Genomic DNA, 20,406 nt, shown 5'->3' with positions numbered 1-20,406 from the left:
GCGTTTTCCACGCCTGCCTGACCGTGCTTTGTGCCCTCCTCGAACGAATGAAGCGGCGAGAAGGCGGCGCGGACAACTTAGATGCCAGCGAAGAGGGAGTCGAGATTAATGAACAGGTGGTCGATGCGCTTGTAGATAGTCTCGGCAGCAGCGTTGAGGGGATCGACTGGGTCGGCCACCTCCTGTACCGCCGGATCCGCCGCCTCCGCTAACGTATACAGTCGGCGATCCACGCCGAGGCAGCGGCGCGCTTGGTAGTAGTGGGCATCCTTCACCCGCGCCGGGCAGCCTGGCGCGTGCGGCACATCAAACAGCGCACGGTAGTACGTGAACTGCGTTCGCACTGCCTTGACGGCAGCCGCGCTGCCGCCGCACTGGTAAAACTGCCGGATAATGCCGTAGCAGGTCTGGGTGAAGCAGTTGGCGACGTACTCCACGGGCAGCGACTTGCGGCAGCTGACGCACACGTACAGGTCGAACCGGTCTCGTTGCCTTTCCTGGTCAGCGAGCACCTCCATCACGCGCGTGTGCGGATTGATTGGGGTCATGAGGCGGCAATGTGTGCATGCTACCTGCAGCGGCAGGGCTGCTGGGAAGCACTCTTCTAAGTTTCGACTCTGAAAGAGGGAGCTGTGCGAGAAGTCGTTCATCGTTCCCGCCTCTTCCTCCTCCAGCTTGGCGCCGGTGTGGCAGGCGATCCCCATCGCCTCGCTCAGCTGCGCGTTCGAGAAGCCCTGAATATGCTCGCACAGGCGCATTACTGGGGGATAGATCTGCACGGACAGATACCACTCCGAGTCGATGTGCAATTGGCTGTTCTGCCGCACCTCCTCCACATGAAACGCCTTGTCGCTCAGCCGGTCGCCGGTGCAGATGACGTACGGAATCAGGTCACCGACGCGCACCAGCTCCTTCCGCTGCTTCATGCGCAGCGCAACAGTGGCGTGAGGAAAGCTGTTGCCACGGTACGCCTCTGGTTCCTTCGTCAAGCTCTTCGAGATGACAAAGTTGTCGAGCGTGTAGCGCCCGGCCCGCACCTGCTCCGCCACATCCCGCATGTAGTTCATGACGTAGTCCAGAATGTCCTCGCTGCCCTCCGCGTTCAGCACGCGACTCAGCACCGCGTCGCACACACACTTTGAGAGCGGGCACCAATCACGCCGCACCATATCGAGCCCCTTCACCTCCTTCTTGTATGTCTTGCCCTCGCCCTGCCAGTCCGTCACCGTCAGTGCGGCGTACTTTTTCTTCTTCAGCAGCAGAATAGCGCGAAAGACGCCATCAATGTCAATCTCGAGGCTCTGGTAGCGCTTGTTGATCTTTGCCTTCAGGTCTAGTCCGAGGTCCCTGACTGCCTTGATGTCGTTCTTGATTCCCGTCTGGATCATGACGGAGTCGGTATCGCCGTATATCACGCGCAGGGAAGGGTTCAGCTGGGGGATGAGATCTACTGTGCTCTGCAGAGCCAGACGGCCTTGCCGCGTGACAAGCTCGGCGAGCGGCTGAGCGTGAAAGCGTGAGTGCTCGAAACCGAGGCAGCCGTACATGCTGTTTGCCGTCAACTTCAGCGCCTTCTGGCGTATTTCCAGCAGCGCCAGGTTGTTCGCGTCCTTCTCTGTCTTCATCAGCCGCTTTACCTCGCGACGGCTGTCTACGAGACTTTTGATCACCTTCGGCAGCACGGACTTGTGCAAGCATGGAGCGGAGAGGCCTTCTGCGGCGCACGAGGCACAGATGAGGTTCTCCGGTGGTGGCACATCAATCTCGCTCCGATTTTCGCGATCAACGGTGGTGAAGCAAATGTTGAACTCCTGAATCAGCGACGGGTACAGGGAGTTGAAGTCGAGGAGGAGAATGTAATCCGAGTAAAGGCCGCACTTGGGGTCGAGCACCATGCCGCCTTGGTACTTGGCCTTCCGCTTGCCATCCTCCTCCTCGTCGTCGTCGCGGCCCCGCTTGAAGTCCTGCACATAGCGATCAGGGGTAATGAACTTGAGATCGTGGAACGTGTGCAGCAGGAGGTACTCGATGCGCTCAGAGCGGGCACCGAAGAGGGTACGGCTCCACAGGTTTCCTGCAATCGTGGTAAGGCGCTTGGTCAGTCGAATCACATCGAGATGTGAGACGACCGCTGTGGATAACACAGCGCAGTTGCACACCTGCAGCAGCACATCGTAGATGTCGCGCGATGCCGACAGCATCGCAGGTGTGAGCACCGAGGTACCAGGCTCGAAGTTGTTGCTGCCCTTCGCAATCCCCTGCAGCTGCATCTGGTCCGCAAGCGACAGCAGCCTGTAATTCACTGTCTTGTAGTGCTCGCGCGAGAGTGAGTAGGAGTCCACGACAAGGCGCCCGATGCACGTCTCTTTTTCCTGATTTACGTTGGGGGCGGTTCCCTGGAAGCGCGGTAGTCGTTTCAGGTCCAGGCGGCCAATGGTGGACCACGATGAGATGCTCAGCTCCTGGTATCGGCGGAGAAGTATATCGAGGGTGAAGCCCAGAAAGTTGTGGCCAATCATCATGTCCGCATCGACCTTGCCGAGTTGCTGTGCGAGCCAGTCGAGCAGTGCGCGCTCGTTGGCAAAGCGGCGCACGCCGGGTAGGCCTTTGGCGTTGCAGTAGCTCTCCAGGTCGATCGGCAGAGGGGTGTTCATTGAGGCAGGGCGCACGCCAGTTAGAATATTGTCAGGAATGTAGCGGATCGTGTTCTCGATGTTGACGTCTTTGTAGATGGCAACTGATGCAATGAGAATCTCGTTGCAGGCGCCTTTGCTGTCGAGCTGGGTATGTATCTGAATGCTTGCGAGCGTAAACGGTGGAACCGGCAGCTTTGTGTCCTCTACGCGAAGGTTCTTCGGGGACTCGACACTAAACTCAAGAGCGCAGTGCGAAATGCGATTCGCCGACGCAACAAGACCGCTGATGCGCAGAAAGTTGGGCCCTTTCAACTTTCGCTTGATCAAAAACAGCTCCAGTAGAGATGAGGAAGCGCCCATGATGATCAGAATGTGGCGAAACGGCCCCTTCGCATTCAGTGGTGGGTAGCGGCCGGGATATCGCAGCTTCGCCCATTGCGTCTTTTCGTGGGGGACACCTGGCACCTCAAAAGCGTAGTAGCGCTCCACAAATTTGATGCGCCGCTGTTCGATTCCCTGGTTGCGGCAGATGTCATTGATTTCTTTTACGACATCCTGCTGCGAGGAGCCCGCTTTCGGTAGAACAAAAATGCTGCGGTACATGTTGCGCACACGCACACAGCACGATAGGTAGGAGGTGCGCCCGTTCTTCTCCACCGCCATCTTTCCAAAGAGAAACAGCGATCCAGGGTCGACAGAAAGCGTGTGTGGTTGCTCACGAGCATCGAACCAGTAAAAAAGGCCTTCAGTCATTTCCTCCGACTTGTATGGCACCGCTGGCGACACGAACTGCGCAGCGTCTGTCTGTGGTGCCAACGTTGCAGCAAGCTCAATGGCTTGCTTTGGCGTCTCTTCATTTCGGTAGCCCGCGCCATCACCTGCTCCTGGAGTGGGTTTTGGGCGAAGCGGCTTTGCACTTCGGTCTCGCTCAAAATTGAACGACTCATCTTTCAGTGCAACCACAGTCGTCTTCTCTCCGCTCTCACGCTTTTCCTTGACGATGCTCGCTGCCGGCACTGCCTCTGCCCTCGCCAGCCTCGCTAGGAACTCGTCGGCGGTCAGAGTAGCCTCTTGCTCATCGCCACCATCGTCGGAATCACTGTGGGGCTGCAGCAGGTGCGACACCCCGATGTCCTCTGCGACATCGGCATCCTCGTCAATGCGGTACCGCTTCAACAAACGTTCCATGTCCATGTCACTCATCGACTGGGCAAGAGTCTGCTGCTTCGGCTTCGGGGTCGGCTTTGCACCCGATAGGGGCTTTCTCAGTTTTTTCCCTGCTTTCTTCGCTGAGGGGAGCTGTGGAATGGCGAGGTCGCCAGACTCTGGGATATTCTCGTCCTCATCAGACTGAAGCAACTCTTCCCTCAACGACCTCCATTGATCCTCCTGCGTCTCGTCAAAGTTGGGGACATTGGGCTTGCCGGACGGTCGCCACGATGCCCCATCATTGCCGCCCGACATGTTGTGAGTGGGATACACAAAGATGAGCGTCTATGATGGCATTTAAGTCTATTTTACTGCACAGCTTGAAAGCGGATGAAACTCGCGCCGCAGTAAAGTTACTCACTAGAAGCAGGAGACAGTGAACAACGGAACAAAAAGAGGAAAAGCGTACTAGTGCGACGAGCGGCGATGAGTGTGACAACGTGGGCAGGCGCAAGAGATAGAGAAGTAAAGATTGTGCTCCAAATGTCATGCAGCCGTGCGAACAAGGCAGAGACACCTTCGGCTGGGGACCTCTGTATCCTCAGGGTATGTGGCACACATGGGTGTGCACTTCAAAACATACAGGCATTTCTCCGCTTCAGGCTCCTTCGCTTTCTATCGTGAGAGGTTCATTTTTGAGTCCAACGGAAAAATAGCCCATACCACTTACAGCCCACCGTGCAAGGTTAGCGGAGACCTTCAGTGAAGGAATTTCATGCGCCACGCAGTCGCACAAAACAGTTTGCAGGTGCTCGAGAGCAAAGCAAATCTGATTTGCAGATGCCTGGTAAAAAAAGGCAAATGGTGTGACACTCTCATGACTACCGAGTCTGTTCGGATGGATGCGGCTTTGAGAACCCTCTCGCTCAATCATCCTCGCTGCACTCTGAGCCGAGACGCTGCGCATTGCGAACCGAAAACGCCAACTGGCGTGCAAGGTTCACCAATGTCACCATCTCAGATCGATCCAAAGTGATCCGCTCATTCTCCGGGTTCATTATGACCTTCATTGCTACTGCAATGCCTTTCGTCTCCAATTTTCCCCAAATGCGACACTTCTCACACGTCACGCAGTCCATCAGGTGTGTCACGTTCAGCATCATCGCTTTAAACTGGGGGATCAGGGACCGGCCCTTCTCAGACTCAAGAAACGCCCCCTCATCAAAGGTGGGAGAGCATATAAGGCGTGAGTTGAACAGCTCGTTGATGTTGTCATGAAGCTGCAGGTCGGTAAGCGTAGCCTCACCTCTAGCACCCGTGTTGAAGATGCTGACGTCATTTGTGAAGAACGGCCTTGACTTGGCGAGTGCGCGAAGGGTAAACTGATAAAGAATATACAAGTTACCCACAAAGTCAGGAAACGGCGCGATACGCTTGTTGTACATCTCGCAGTTTGGAAAGAAAGAAATATTCGGGTTGTTATAAATCCCAGCACTGTGTTGAGGCGAAGAGAGGTCGGGGTCCTTGTAAAAGCTCGTGCAGACATGGATGTTGATGGACATGTGCAGCCCGCTCAACAGCGTCCGCAGGATGGACAACTCCTGGCATGTTCCGTATTTGTCCGTCAGACAGTTTTCGGCATAGATGGCACGCCACACCTGCGCTGCAAGAGGACCAGAGTATCCTGTGTTGCCCTCGGGGTTGGATGCCAGGTCCACGTACTCTGCCCCGTCGTCTGCTTTCAGCCAATCTCCCCAGTCGTCAAGGTTCACAGGCTGCAGCACTGTCTTCGCAACGCTACCATCGGGGGTGTTGAGCTCGCTCATATCCTCATTGGCGCGTAGGGCCTCCGGGATGGAATTTTCGTCACATTTGCACACATCGCAGGTATTTTCGGCGCTGGTGCACAGAAGGCTTACTGCCCAGTAAGGGCACGGCTTCGCGCTGTTGACCTTGAAATAGCGAAAGTAGGGTGATACTGTAATACGGTTGAGGATGTCGAGAAGTGATTTAGTGCCCTCATCGATCTCAGTAGGGGAGGAGTGGCAATACCCGTAGTCCAGTTTTGTAGTGTCCAGCACGATCCGAGGCTTCACGGGGCTGTTGGTGACAGCAGAGTCAACCGTTATTTTCGGTGCTTCGTGCGTGAAAACCAGGAACACGACGAGAAGCACACTGCAAACGCACCTAACAGTAGCCTCGATATTCATTCGGCACATGCGCACAACAGAAAATGTTTGGTTCTCTGAAAGAATCGAATGCGCGTGAAAACACAGAAACAGAATCAGAGATGGAGAGACGAAAGAAAGAACACAGCTGAGCCTGGGATCAGCCCAACGAGATATATTGAGCATGCCCTCCAAGCTGATGCTGAAGAGGTGTCAGAAGGAAAAAGCGATTGGCGTTTTCTGGAGGGACCAGGCTGCGTTGGCCGGAATCTGCTCAATCGATGTCGGTTCGGAGAGTGTGATGCGGCACTGCAAACCAATGCAGACATGGATAGGAGTAATGTTTGTTATACCCAGTACACTGATATAGTAAGAAAAAAGGCTCTTACTGTGGTTCAGATGTCACGAAAGTCACCTACACTACCGATATGCATTCACATACAAACAGATATGACGCTCGCCATCGATCGAAAAGGAAAGCAGTACACGCGGTGGCGATATATATATATATATATATATATTTGCTCTACTCGCGGCAACAGAGGCGGGAACTACACACCTATCCTCTGCTATATGACGCTGCAAGTCGACAGCCTGGAGAACGGCTTACATGAGCTTCCGCAGCGTGCATTCTCTTCGCATCGTCGTCATTAGAGGCTTCAGGACTCTCAAAAGTGAAGACGGAAAAGAGCATCAGAAAGGCGGCGTGGATACATTTTACGACAATCTCGGCGTCCATGGTGAATATAAATGATTGCGGGAGAACAAGTGCGAGCTGGTGTTGAAAAGGGGTTCGAGTGACAGATTCTTCATGGGATAGTGCAGCGAAAGGAGGAAGCGATCCGAAAAGAAAACGAAAAACGAGGTCGAGTCAAAAAAATAGATAAGCAAGCTCTGCTGTGAAGGCAGCGGGAGGGGGGGGGGGCGAAGGCGCCCGGTTCAGGGTGCGATTCACCACTTTACTATTCTCTGCATTCAAGTGCAACACCCTTGCTCCAATCCTAAAGACCAGAGACAGATTGCTCAGCTTGTGGGCCCAAAGGCTTTATGAGAAGTACTGGACGTTAAAAAGAGATGTGAGGAGCAACATGATGCCTCCCCCCCCCCAAAAAAAAAGGTTTCTGCAGCTAATCTGCAAAGAATAAAATGGCAGTCGTCCTGAGCAACTTGCATTTCTGCTGTTGCTTCTTGCCTCAGAGGTGCGCCTATTGTAAGTTTTGACACAACTGTCATTAGCACATCGGAAAAGTTGAGCTCACTTACGATAGCAAAGCGATGGGAAGAGGGAATGTCCTGCGAACCTGAAGCGGCGGCAGCCTCTTGCGTCGACTACTCAACTCTGCGCGGGCAGCGAGAATATTTCTGCCCCCTTCCCCGGCGTCTTCGGTTCCTCCCTCACGTTCCTTTCTTTGTGCAGTTGAATTGGTGTTTGGCAGCAGCATCCCTGCGACGCTCAAAGCAAATGGGGCTCTGTTGCCGTCGTGCAAAAAAAAAACGCTAAGATCTCAGCGGCTGCTCAATCCGCAATAACAAGCGCAAAGAAGCCGTGCTTGCTATTGTACCCACGGGTCGAGGGCGTCACACAGCCGCTAATGAAGTCACACCACGTCGGCTGAACAGGCATAAAAAAATGCCCTTTAATGCATAATGTTCCACTTTCCACATTCCCTTGCCCTCCCTTTCGCTTGCTCTCCAGATCGCCCAGTGCATATTCATGTGTTTCAAGAACTATTTTGCGGCAGGTGCTCGCAGAGTTGTGCTTTGGCGAAAAGGTCGTGCAGATGGTCGCCTCACCGGCGCACAATTTAACAAGCGCGTTCGGACACCTTTTCACGAGAGGACAATGATGAACGAAGTGAACGGTAATACCAAACGTCGAACTTACAACGTGTTTGATTCTACCGTTGTTCGGCAAGAGCTCCGAGGCGCTAGGCGAAGCAGTAATTATTCTCAATTGGCTTCACAAAACGTCTTGCGTCAGATTAAAGCTGATAAGCGACAGCAGAGCGGGCCGCACTCTTCTAGCCGTAAGTTTCTCCCTCTATGAAAAAGTCCACTTGTCTTTTTCTTTTTTTTTCGGGGGGAATGCTTTGCTGCGTAGCTTCGCCCGTTCTACGAAGCTGAAAAACTGCGGTGCCTTTTTGTTGTCTGCTGCTCCCAACGCTCCGCCAGAATAATACGCGAAGCGAAAAGCAATCTAACTCCCTTCTCGACATTGCTGGCAAATACAGCACCTGCAATTGGTTCAGAGTGTCACAGGCACAGACGATGACGGGCCTCCGCGGGGTTGATTCGATTTGAAATTCCTTCAGCCCGTATTGTTATGCGCCAAGTTGCGTCCTTTTCCCCTCTAGAATCGATTTGCATCCATGTCAAGAGTCTTAGCACGCTGCTTTTGGTCTAAAAAAATGCTTTTCATTAGAGGCGCAATATGTGTGCGTATTTCACTGATAAAAAATAGAGAGCTAAAGGGGTCGGCGATGTGACAACCTACCTATGTGATGCCCGGACTGCGCAAAGAAACCCACCAACTTTCACCGCAGTGCAAAAGAATGAAAGTCTTGCTAGTGTGATTTTTTTTGTCTTTCCACATGTTCATGCAATGCAATTATTTATTTAGCTGTATTGAATGCAGCTTTTGCGACGTGATGGCACCCTCACTTGAACACTTCATTTTTTTTTACATATACTCGCACCTTTTTAATAATATGTACTATCTTTAAATATACATATATGTCTTTTTTTTTTGCATTGTCGTTAAAGGCTGATACTGCTGCAGAAAAATTAAGTGGCTTGCAGGGTGTTGCAGACAATTGCCCATATTCAAGAATGCAGAGCATCTCAAACTCATTATAGGCTATTGATACTCCATTTTACTTCATACCCATACACCACATCTAGAAAAAAAAGCATAGAACCATGTCTGCAGAAGCAGTGAAGCGACAAATACTTCTTTCTGTGGATGCTCTGGCCATTTCTCTCAACCGAGTTCCCTCTTCATCTAGCATTTTTGAGGCATGCGCGGCGGCGAAACTGCTTCGCAACCGACTTCTGCGCGAGCGCACTCGCATTATAGAGCGCATCGAGGCACTTCGAGAGCGTCAGATGTACAATGAAGCCAGCGATGAGGATTTCGACTACGACAATGACGATTCTGAAGCTCAAGTTGCCGGAGGCGATGTGAGTCGTACAGAATTCATATTTATGTGCGAAATGATGGTGGCAGAAAAGCTGGTCGTACCGTTGCTCTTGGCTCATGGAATGAACTTCAGTGACACGCTGCTTCCCCAGCTCCTCAAGCTGTTGGCGGTAATGCTGTTGCCCATACCGCGCTTTTCGGCAAACGAGGTTCTCCAGAAAGATATGCTGCAAAAGATAAAAACGCGCTGTGGCACAGACGAGTTTTTTGCGTTGCTAGTGCAGTGTGTAGCACCTATTGCAGAAAAGCGAACAACAGGCGAGCTGCAACGTGAGGATGTCATCATTCTTGAAATTGTTCTCACGGTAATCACGTACTTGCTGGACGGACACCCAATGAACACGGAACGAATTATTGGTGCTTTCTGTCGCAACCACGGCGTTGAACTCCTTCTAGTGGTGATAAACCAGAACTACTCCCGGATCCACGGCATCAACGCGGCTGCAAATAGTGATGCACACAACGAGGTCTTGAACAACTTGGACGGTGGAAAGAATGAGAACCATGAAAGAGGTATAAGTGGTGTGAACCTCAAAGTAGATCAGGAGAGGGGTGAAATTCACCTCGAAGAGGAAGGGAGTGATGTCGATCTCGAAGATGACGACTCACTGTCCGCATCGCGATCCTCGGATATGATGCACAGAGCACTTGATCAGGAGTTTCAAAAGCAAGTCAACAATCTCCTGGAGAGCGACGAACAGCTGTGGAAGTGGAACTGCCTTGTTTTGGCTGCAATGGCAAGCATTATTTGGTGTGTCCCCGCAGAGGAGCTGGTACATCTGACAATGCTGGGTCATACGAGTGACTCCTCGCCAGACCGAGTGCTTTCTACACTTCTAAACGGCCAGCACTTTCGTGACTGCAAGAAAACGAGCGACAAGTGGCGTTTTGTGGCTCGCAGCCGCAATGGGGCGGTCACTTCCAATGGAATTCTTGTTCGTGCCTCGTCTGGAAGCGTGACAGGAGGCCGAGCCATTGGTACTGTCTTTTCCTTGCTAGGACCACGGCAAAAGGACCCGCTGGAGGCGATGAAAGATGTTGATCTGCGCAAGCGTGGTCGCTTTGTCAAGGGCATGTACCAAGACCTCACGCCGCAGTGTAACATTCCACTGCCCACGAAAATACAGCTTTCGCACCAAAACAGCACTTTTTTGAGCTTTGGTTTCGAACCGCTGAGCGTGATGACATTTAGCAAGCTACAAGATGCTGCCGCAGCCGTCGAGCGTGCCACAAAGGAGCATAAAGAGGTTGTTGTCGGATACAAGGGGTCTGACGAGAGAGTGGAGGTAACGTCGCCTCTCGACACCGTCATGTACCAAAACTTGGGTAACGTGTTGCACTACATGACAATATGTCGGTGTATTCTACGGTACGTCAGAATTATTACTGAACAGCTTAAAACGGAGCAGCAGTCGTTTCTGGTTATGTTTCCGCAGCAGTGGCAAAGTGTCTCGGCGATTATTTCACTGGACTACTTGGAGTTAGGATTTTCTGTCCTGCGCTCTTTCCTCGATTGCAAAGATATTCGCCGTCGTGAGGATGTCTCGATTGTTGTGGAGTATTTGGCCGAAATACTTCTCCTTTTGAATTCGCTGCTGCAGGGCGAGATAGCTGCCGATCCTGCCGTGCAGGTTGCCGCTCATGCCCTGGCGTCCTCTGTCCTCTACAAGGAAGAGAATATCAAGGTCGTGTTCGGCTTGCTGTCTGAGTACTCGCGGCGGGTCATTGCAATTCGAAAAGCGCAAGTATTCACACTTTTCACGTTTTCTGTCTTTCAGCTGATGGAAAAATGCAGCTACAAGGGAAATCTCCTCCTTCCGAAGCGTTCCAAACAGCAAATGAAGACAGGGTCGGCGGAAGAGGCTGAGGATATGGGTGTAGAGAACCAAGACGACAGCGAAAGTGTCGACTCTGCCGCTTTGGAGGATCTCTCTGAAGAGATGCTACGGGACATGGCAGACATGATCGACGACGAAAATGGCAATGACGCCGCGAGGAGACCTGGCTTTGAAGCGAGCGTGCAGAGCAGTGTCGCTGGGGAGAAAAAGGTGCCGTCTGCAACAGCGGATCTTCCCGAGCCGACATTTGAACCTTTGGGTGGTAGCGCGTCCGTGGACGGCGGTGGGCTGGGACAGTCGGAGAGGGCGACATCACAAGGGCCACCTCCCTCCATCGCCTCAAGTGACCGCACTGCCCTGTCGACACTGAGCTCTGAGCGGGAGGTGGCCGTTAGCGGCTTTTTTCACCGTCTGGCGTCGCCGAAAAACATCAGCCTCGTGTACTCAACTCTGCGCCACTGGCGCGTGAACAACGCAGACGTTAACATCGCACTGACTTTTCTGATGGACACTTTGATGCGCCATAACTGTGAGAGCGTCTTCTTCAACGTCGCATTTTTACTGCTGATGCGAGAGGTGCTTGTCAACGGGGAGAAAACGCACGCGCCGCTTTACGCCGTGTGTGATCGTATTGTGTACGACTTTTTTAACCCTTCGTTTGCAAAGGCGCAGGATGCTCGTGCCGCGTCTGTGCTCCAACATGAGGTAGAGAGTGGCATGCTGAGTGGCGCGCAGTCCTATCTCGGGTTTGAAGTTTCGCTGCGCTGCACGCGCGCACTGTTCAACCTGAGCACACTCGATTACACGTACATTGAGGAGAAAGGGATGCCGCATCTGATGAGCTACACGGCAATACCGCTTTCGCATGCGAACATCAGCGACACGAAGCGGGAAGAGCTCACGGCGGTCGCGGCTGAGACCATCAGCACACGCTCTCCAGACTTTGGAGCACGTCGTCAGCGTCGAACAGCGACGTCCGCCGGCAGCACGAGCCAGCGAGATAGCTCCAAATTGGCTTCCGAGGGGGAGGACGGCGATGAGCGGGCGGTGCTCAGTCTGAGCCCTGCGGCGGAGGGCGGCGATGCCAAAGGGAAGCGCGGATGGAAGCGGCGCCATCGCCACAGTCACGCAGCGAAGAAACGAAGGCGGCACGAGGTTTCCGATGCATTGGCTGCCGACGAAGACGACGTCAGCGGCAGGGACAACGAGTCCGCCCCAGACATGACAGAGACTGAGGACGTGGCAGCTGCCACAGCGGCCGAGCTGGGTGCCGTAGCGACGCCTCTATTTGGTGCCGCGGAAGGAATGTTGGCTGAGGAAGCTCAGTAGTATCTCCCTTCTTTTTCTGTTGTCTGTGTGAGTCCACACTACAAACTGTGACGGCGTATCATCTCCTCGTGGCTGTATATTCTTTGCTGCTGTTCCTAGTACCACTGCAAGTCTCTGGCGACTTTGGACACCTCAGCATGCTATCAGGGCGCGGTGCACCTTCCGTGGTGGGAAGCCCGGCAACCATGCAGCCCCTGGGAAATGCCGAACCACCCCTGGCGGTGGCAGGGCCGAGCGGCCACAGCATAGGGGAGGTCAGGGCGGCCTATCGCTGCTGATGTCGGCAGTGTCAGGCCCTGGATGGCGTTGCGTCGGAGAGACCTGCGACAGTGGACACGCTAGTGCCGCCCATACGAAGGGTAGGGTGTCAGTGTGACTCGGACGCATCTCGCCCGGCCCTCACACTGCCTGCCGGTGGTGCGGAGCCTGAGAGCCACCCCGGGACGCATGCACCAGGGGTGGCGACCGGCATGATGTGAGCGGCTGCGAGGCGACGTGCGAAGCGGAGGTGGGTAGGGTTTGGTGCAAGGGCCGCGCTCTCAGATGACTGGGCCGGCAGCATTCTAACGCGTGTCTCCCGCTGCACTGCACCAGGCGATGGGGGCCTCTGACATTCCGGCTGGAGCGGCGTTTGTACTCGTGCTGCACGGCAGAGAAACGGGCATCTCGAATGAAGACAAGAAAACGAAATGCTCGCATCGTGGCGAGTGCACGCCAGTGAGGCACCGGCGCCTCCCCCTCCCCTCCTCTGCCGGCTTGATTTCGAGCGTCTCTAATTTTCCTTTGCCTCCATGGAAGCGTTACCATAGAGAGATCACGTAGGGAAAAGAGCAACAGCGAAAAGGAGCATGGTCGTCGCGTAAGGCGGGGCCCACCCCGTGCCTGTGTGTACTGTCCTCCCTGTCCACACAGAGGCGTCGAGGCAGGGAAGCGTCTCGGCAGTCTCCGATTTTGGCGCGGGGCGGTGTGTAGTGGAGATTGCTTGCTAGATCGCAGAGGAGGCGAGCGAAAAGAGCGCGGAAGACGATCATCTTCATCGTCGTCCACTTGCGCAACTTTAGCGCGCTGCTCGAGGCGAAAAGGTATGACAGAGAGCGTGAGTGCGCAATTATTCTTCGCACAGGTGGCGCGCCCACGCAGAGGCCCTCTTTGTTCCTCTCATCTCTCTCGATCCCGTTCATCTCCCCACGCTCGATGGTGCCACGCTTTTCTTGTCCCGTTCCCTACTTTGCTGTGTGCCTGAACGAAAACACCGACGACATGCCTACATGCGAACATACACACACACGTGTGTCTCCAGTCATGCGAAGCCCAAGACCCCACCCCCTCAAAGATACACGTACAACGGCAGTGCTTCAAGTGAACACTACCCACTTAATTGGCCCTCCTCCGATTGACTGGGTGTTCACAAGGACGCGCATCACACCAGCAGCCGACGTAGTATTCTCCATGTCCCAGAAGACGCAGGAGGTGCTCACGCAAGAGGAGCTCAACCTCCGGGTGCGCCAGGGTCTGCAGAGGCGCAAGAAGTGTGCTCTGTGCACCCAGATCTTCTACGTGAACGAGCTGCCTGGGGCCATCACGCACAAATCCATCTTAGAGCTGCGCCAGAAATGGGGCATGGACGTGCGTCGAGGCGACTACATGCCGCCACCGTCGCAGCTGTACAAGCGGGAGGAGATTTGCATTTTCTGCATGCAGTTCTTTGACACAACAGGATCGATGCAGACACAGCAGAAACTGCTGGCGTCCACCCGTGACGGCATCTCACCGGCGCTGACATTGCGGTAAGACCTCCATAAAAGAGGAAGACGAAAAAGGGCCAATGGTTTGAGCTGGCGCATTGGTGCAGACACGCAAACACACACACACACATACACTCTTTCTTTCTCTGCGTGTGCACCTTCTCGCACGTTGGCAACACTGCCGCCGTTGTGTCCCGCTGCCACGCTTACCTCTGTGTGGACAAAGCACTCCCCATCCGCTACCACTGCGCTTCTCTGGTAAAGCCCCTTCCGCCTTTGGTCTGGGCTTGGCGTTGCTGCGAGACCCCCACTCCGCCGTGATTTTCACCCCTTTGTTCTTGCGTGTGTGTGTGTGTGTGTTTGCTCTTCTCTCCTACCGCCCCGCCCCGCCCTCGCTGTGCGCGTTGGGTGCCACGAATGTAGACGAGTGACGGAGAGAGCGAGAGTCTCTTGGAGGTAACATGTATGTGTGTCTATCTGTGTATGTGTGTGTGGGGGGGGGGGGCTTCTCTGAGGAAGCGAGCGCGAGACAGGCGTCAAAACCTATGCGCAGCCCACGGAGCAGCTATCTGTCTTCTCCGCCTCTCACAACACCCGCCCTCCGTATTTCCCTTTCTTGTGTTTCGTGGTTCCCCCCTCCCCCTCCTCACCTTTGCTAGGATGAGGCTCGTTGTTGGGTGGATGTTTATGTGATTGAGCGATGGCCCGCCGGGGGAGGCCCATCCCAGCTACCCAACCAAGGAAGCAAGCATGTAGTCACCCACGTGTCAACCAGGGGCAGAGGGAGCAGATGGGTTTGCTCCAAAGAGCTGCCCCTTCGTTCTCTGCCCCTCCTCTCCCCTGAAGCACGGATTGGCCTGCGATGGCGACGCGGCACGAGAGGGGAGGGAGGAGAAAGATGATGTCAGAAAGGGCTCGCGAAGAGTCCTTCTGTGGGCCTTTCCCTCTGGCCCCTGTCTCTGTCGCCGCCTTGTGTGAATCGCCGACGCTTCCTCGCCTCGTCAGCGGCGTGCCTGCGTGCGCGCGTCTGCGAAGAAACACGATGCTGACAAGTGCTGCACTGGCCAGGGGAGAGGAAAGCAGTGTCGATGCCTCTCCCTGCTATACCTCTCTTCTTCTCGCGTGTGGCTACACCCATCTTAACGCGCGGAGGGGCGGAGAAGGAGACGCGTCATGATGACCGATGCCCTCGCTCGTCCTTCCCTCCTCCCTTGCCCATGCTCTACTCTTACCCTCTGCCTCTGGCTCCTCTCTGGTTCTCTCTTGGCTCACCTGCCGAGATGGCGCGCACAGGAAGCACAGACACACACACACACACACAGCAAGGGAAGTGCCGGGGCAGCCAGTGCGTCTGTGTCTACGTCCGTGTGCGCATCTCCCCTCGCTGCCACTTTTGTTGTCTTCTTTCCCACACCGCTCAACTGGCCCCCCCTCTCTTGTCGCCCAGCCTTCACCCACCACCCCCATCCCCATATTGCGTCACGCAGTCACAGACGCACTTGTGCACACGCGCACAATCGCGGGACAGAGCTGTGCATGATGCTCCGCCGCTCATCGTTGTGGCTTAGCAAGAGGACGCCCGGGTATGTCTTTTGGCGTCAGAGTAGCTTGACGGAGTTGGAGCACTCGAAGCGCAACTACCTTCTCTCGGAGCGTCCGGTGCCGCTGGGCGAGATTTCGCGGCGAATGGCTCGTGTCAAGTCCCGCTACGAGGACACGCGCGACTTCCATGAGCGAAACCTGCTTCGCGGTGAGTACAAATACTTCACGGGCAAGCTCTGCGACCTGCGTGCCGCCCGCCTCGGTGATATGGTGGTGGTGCTGCAATGTGCCGCTTTCTTCGGCTTCTGGGATGCGGCGCAGGTCGACCAAATTCTGGCGGAGCTCTTCCTGCAACTGGAGGGGATGGAAGCGGTAGAGCTCGTCGCACTTTTCGCCTGTATGCCGCAGCTGCGCCGCCAAGAGAGCGAGCTATACCGCCGCGTGGCTATGGAGCTCGTCCCCCTCATGCCAGACTTGACAACCGAGGAATGCCTAGCGGTGTGTCGCGCCTGTACCGCCGAGACGCCACCGGAGCTGACGGAGCCGGTGCTGCGTGACCTCGCCGAGCGCCTGGAGGAAATTAGTCCTGCCCAGTGCGTGGAGGTGCTGGACACATGGAGCGTCTTGCCGGCGGCCGTGCAGCGCCGCGTTCGTGACGTCATGGAACCTGTTCGGCAGCGCGCGCTGTGTCACCTCGAGGAGCTGGAGTGCATGGATATCGCAGTCCTGTTCACGTGTCTTCGAGGAGCGGTGAGTGTGGGCGGGGCAGATCCGATTTTGTCGGAGGCGTTGCAGCGGAGCCTGCTGAGGGCGTTTGTGCGCGACATGTCCCGCACGTGCCCCCGCTCCACCGCGATGCTCTTCTCAGCAGTCCACGGCACCCACTCGCTTGCACTGGAGTTGGCGCAGCAGATGGCGGATCGGGTGCTGTTTCTGTCCACAGACTTCACGCCTGCCGAGCTGCTGGCAGTCTTTCGTGTGTACGTGGAGGGCTTGGTGTCCCTTTCTGCCTTGTCGGCAGAGCTGCGGGCGCCGCGAACGTCGGCGCTCCCAGCTGGTACGGCGTCATCGGCGGATGCCACCGCCGCGTTTCACGGCTCTCACTCCAGCGCTGTTCTCTTGACTTCTCCTCCTTCCCTGTCGCCCTTGCCGTCCGCTGCGCGCCAGCGCGTACTGGAGATGGAGCAAGCCGCGCAAAGTCTCTCCACACTGCAGCGTGTCGGGGACGCGCTGTCGGCTCAGCTCGTCGAGATGCTCGACAGCGCGTCTGCCTACCTGTCTGTGGCGTCCCAGCTTGAGATTGTGGAGCTCTACGTGGATGCCGTGGAGCAGCTGGCAATGGGCGGCATCATGGACGGCGGTGACACGTGCAGTGGGTCAGGAAGGGATGCCACAGCGCATCTGCTGCAGCTACTACCCCAGTCACGTCGGGCGTTGCAACTCGTGTCGAGCAAGCTGATTGCTAACATGAAGACCCTCTCCCTGGCCGAACTGCTTCAGCTCCTCGAACAGGCGAACACTCTGGGCAGTGCCGCTTTGCAGGATGCCGCCGTTGCGGCTGCTGTGCAGGAGCTGATCACGCGCAACATCGATGGCCTCACAACCGAGTCCGCATTGGTGCTGGAGCAGAGGCTGAGGGCCCTCACTGAGCTTAGAGCAGAGCATCAGCGCCGCTTGTCGACTGCGCTCATCCCGAAAGTGCGCCGCTTCGTTTAATGTGCGCATGGCTGTTCGTTGTTTTCGCTTTGCTCTTTGGGAGGAAGAGGCGCTATAGGGAGATATGCGCGGTGCTGGCCCACCGGTCGCCTTGCCGATGTCGACACACACACACGTGCGTCCGGAAGACGTGTACGCCGCTGTCCACCGCCCTCTTGGATTTGTATATCCCCTCATGTGTGGGGTGTGCGGGTTTGTTCCGTCGCGGGTTACTTCCTCCGTCACTCCCTCCCTCCGTCTGTGTTTGTGTGACTCGTTTACCTCCCCTCCTCCTCCCCAACACCGCTGCACCGGCAGACGTCGGCGGGGGCTCCTCATCACATCCCTAGCGTTCCGCTTGTGCCTCTGAGCCCCCCCCTCCGCTCCACTCTTCCTCTAAGATTCTTACGCTTTCACGCATACCAACGCACGAGTAAGACCGAGTAACCACCAACCGAAGCGTAGAGAGACACCCTCTGGCGAGACAGTACGCCATCAAGGCACTGTCAGCAGCCATGAATGGCAGAACAAGTGCGCGGTATGCACGCACTCACGTTGTTCTCATCCCCTTTCACCTTCGCGACCCTCTTTTCGGTCGAGGCACCGGAGCAGGACGTGCGCGGAGGAAGGGATGAGTGAGTGAGGAAGCTGCCGCGCTGAAGGTGTATACCTCCTCTCCAGCCAACACCAATCTCTCCGCCGTTGTGATGGGCGGAGTCCGCGTGTGGCGGTTATGCAGCGCAATCCTCTTCTCCCTCCGCCTCTGCCTCGATCTCCACCCTCTCGGCCTATCGCACGTCGTCGCCTGCCGGCCCGCCCATGCCTCTCTCTCCAGAAGTGAGGGAATAAAGAAACAGCCGAAAGGAGCCACACGCTCGCACGCAGCAGCTCTCCCGCCCCCCCCTTCTCTTGCCTTGGTTCGGCGGTGCAAGGGGGCACACACACACACCGCTGCCCTTTTTGTTGTTATCTCCGTTTCACTGCACTGAATTCCCTCTGCATCCGTGATTGACATCGTGCGCGGAGTGTGTGGCTCCGTGTATCGATCACGCGTACCCCAGCGAGTCAGCATCGCCTTTTGCAGTGCGAGCCTCACCAGGCGGCGTGTTTCCTGCACACGCACACGCACACACACACACGCTCCCGCTGGCGCATCATGTCCTTTATACGAAATCGTCTCCTGCGCTCCGCGTACGACGAGCTTGTTGTGTTCGGCAGCCGCTGGACACGAGTGCTGACTGTGTCCGTCGATGCCGCCGAAGTGGGGCCGCCGCACGTGCAGAGCCACCTGGCGCACCCTATCATCACCGTTATCCCGACGCTGCACGTAGCAGGCATCAAGTTCTATGACCGTGTGCTGGAGTACATTGACCACGCCGTGAAGCGCAACAAGGACACGCTGGTGCTACTGGAGGGCATCTGCGACAGCGAGGCGGCTGAGAAGCAGCAGATGCAGGAGTACCAGGACATCATGCGAAACGACGCCCTGCGGCAGACAATGCTTGCCAAGGCTGACGACAACACCCTCTACTCACCTGAAGTGATGCGGGAGATTTGCCAGGAGATGGACATCCGTTACGAGCTCTTGCAGTCGATGGAGTCCACGGTGCGCCTGCAGGAGTGCTACCTGAAGCCCAAGCTGGCTGCCATGTGCGGGCTGAACCTGCGCAACCACGCCGACTTGCACATGCACGAGGTGCAGCGCCTACTCGAGGAGGAGTCCGAGAGGCTTCAAACGCTCGGCGAGCGCCTTCCATCCAGCATTGCGGTGAGTCAGCTTGGCTCCTTCCCTGTAATTCGCAAGCACCGCGAGCGCAAGGTGGCGCAAGTGGCGCGGATGCATTGCACCCGCTGGTTCGAGCAGGAAACGGACGGCGAGGTGATCATCCCATGGGGCTACTTTCACACTGAGGCAATCATTCACTACATCCTAGAAGGAAACAAGTCTGTTAGCACCGCCGTCGACACCAATGACGGCGGTGTCGCTTCCTCAACAGACGCGAGCGGTGGCGCTGGCGCCGCGTCGCCGAGTGATGAGGCAAGCACAAGGAGCTCCACGGACCCAGGGAGACTGGGCATCAAGGCAGCCGCTGCAGGTGGTGGCGCTGGCTCGGCCGCGGCAATCAAACATACCCCACCTCGACTCATGTTCGTAGAGGCCGATGAGCTGCTCACCAAAGTTCCCTTCAGCGTACCGAAGGAGCTTATCGAGCCGGCGCCAAAGGACGCAGACAGCAGCAGGGCCAGCTGAGGACTTGCACCCTTTCCTTCGCATTCTTTTTTGGGTTTCGCCGTCCTTTTCTCTGCATCGCTGCCGTGCGGGTAAGAGGGGAGGTGCGAATTCTGCTGTAGTGGGCACATGTGTGTACGTATATGTGCCGGCGCCAGAGGTACAGGATGCGGGCAAGGGTGGCGCACACCCTGCACAAAAGGAGCCCGCATCCGTTATGTCGCGATGGGTAGACGCCTGCACGTGAGCACGGCAGCGCAGCAACCCAGCAGAAGATGGGACCGCGGCCCAAAGTGAGAAAAGATGCGGAGAAGGAGGAATGATCGAGCGTCTGGAAACAACTCCCCTGCCTGGCTGATTCCCTGCGCTTACCAGCGTGCCCTGATGATGAACAAAGACGGTGACGGTGGGCAAAGGCGCTCGCGCGTGAGGTCACACGCATCTGGAAGGCGGTGTGTGCACGATCGACCCTCTAGCTGCGCGTTTCTCGTCTGGGATGCGCACGTACGTCTGGAAGGCGCTTCCGTACGAGTACCCCGTGCTCGAGCGACTCCTCTCTCTCTCCCTCACCATCGCTCTGGTGTACATCGCCTAGGCGGTTGCCCTCCCTCCTCCCCACCAGCTGATGAGGGAGGACCGCGGCGTGGCATTAGTGTCCAGTACCCACTCTGTGGGGAAGCCAAGAGGCTGCAGCCTGCGATTGGGTACGGTTTCGGACTTTTAGCGTCGGCGGACGGAGCGGGGCTGGCGCTGTGCCGAAGAGACTTACTGCCATGATCACGTTCACGCCAGCTCACCAACTATCGTGTCGACGACTCACAAAGTATGCGCATCCACCTACCACCTCTCTGCGTTGGCTGCGTGGCGGTGATGCT

At 56.1% G+C, this 20,406-nt stretch overlaps 6 protein-coding genes across 6 annotated transcripts; 4 read left to right on the top strand and 2 right to left on the bottom strand.

Annotated features, from left to right (window-relative positions):
• Positions 1 to 77: 77 nt before the first annotated feature.
• LMXM_16_1540 (DNA polymerase I alpha catalytic subunit,putative) lies at positions 78 to 4,100 on the bottom strand (the record flags this gene model as incomplete). The annotated part of the gene is made up of 1 exon (XM_003873795.1): positions 78 to 4,100. One exon carries the CDS (start codon positions 4,098 to 4,100, stop codon positions 78 to 80), a length of 4,023 nt encoding a protein of 1,340 aa, XP_003873844.1.
• Positions 4,101 to 4,711: 611 nt separating this feature from the next.
• On the bottom strand, positions 4,712 to 6,004 carry LMXM_16_1530 (putative endoplasmic reticulum oxidoreductin; the record flags this gene model as incomplete). The annotated part of the gene is made up of 1 exon (XM_003873794.1): positions 4,712 to 6,004. One exon carries the CDS (start codon positions 6,002 to 6,004, stop codon positions 4,712 to 4,714), a length of 1,293 nt encoding a protein of 430 aa, XP_003873843.1.
• Positions 6,005 to 8,872: 2,868 nt separating this feature from the next.
• On the top strand, positions 8,873 to 12,319 carry LMXM_16_1520 (conserved hypothetical protein; the record flags this gene model as incomplete). The annotated part of the gene is made up of 1 exon (XM_003873793.1): positions 8,873 to 12,319. The coding sequence occupies one exon, from the start codon at positions 8,873 to 8,875 to the stop codon at positions 12,317 to 12,319; it is 3,447 nt and encodes a 1,148-aa protein (XP_003873842.1).
• Positions 12,320 to 13,768: 1,449 nt separating this feature from the next.
• LMXM_16_1510 (conserved hypothetical protein) lies at positions 13,769 to 14,110 on the top strand (the record flags this gene model as incomplete). Its single annotated transcript, XM_003873792.1, has 1 exon — positions 13,769 to 14,110. The coding sequence occupies one exon, from the start codon at positions 13,769 to 13,771 to the stop codon at positions 14,108 to 14,110; it is 342 nt and encodes a 113-aa protein (XP_003873841.1).
• Positions 14,111 to 15,603: 1,493 nt separating this feature from the next.
• On the top strand, positions 15,604 to 17,322 carry LMXM_16_1500 (conserved hypothetical protein; the record flags this gene model as incomplete). Its single annotated transcript, XM_003873791.1, has 1 exon — positions 15,604 to 17,322. One exon carries the CDS (start codon positions 15,604 to 15,606, stop codon positions 17,320 to 17,322), a length of 1,719 nt encoding a protein of 572 aa, XP_003873840.1.
• A 1,135-nt stretch (positions 17,323 to 18,457) lies between these two features.
• Positions 18,458 to 19,552, top strand: LMXM_16_1490 (conserved hypothetical protein; the record flags this gene model as incomplete). Its single annotated transcript, XM_003873790.1, has 1 exon — positions 18,458 to 19,552. One exon carries the CDS (start codon positions 18,458 to 18,460, stop codon positions 19,550 to 19,552), a length of 1,095 nt encoding a protein of 364 aa, XP_003873839.1.
• Between the last annotated feature and the right edge of the window lie 854 nt (positions 19,553 to 20,406).

This window comes from Leishmania mexicana, chromosome 16, assembly GCF_000234665.1.
Source record: "Leishmania mexicana MHOM/GT/2001/U1103 complete genome, chromosome 16".
Taxonomy (NCBI): Eukaryota; Euglenozoa; class Kinetoplastea; order Trypanosomatida; family Trypanosomatidae; genus Leishmania; species Leishmania mexicana.
The sequence above is the reverse complement of the archived record's forward strand: the minus strand, read 5'-3'. Positions and strand labels throughout refer to the sequence as shown.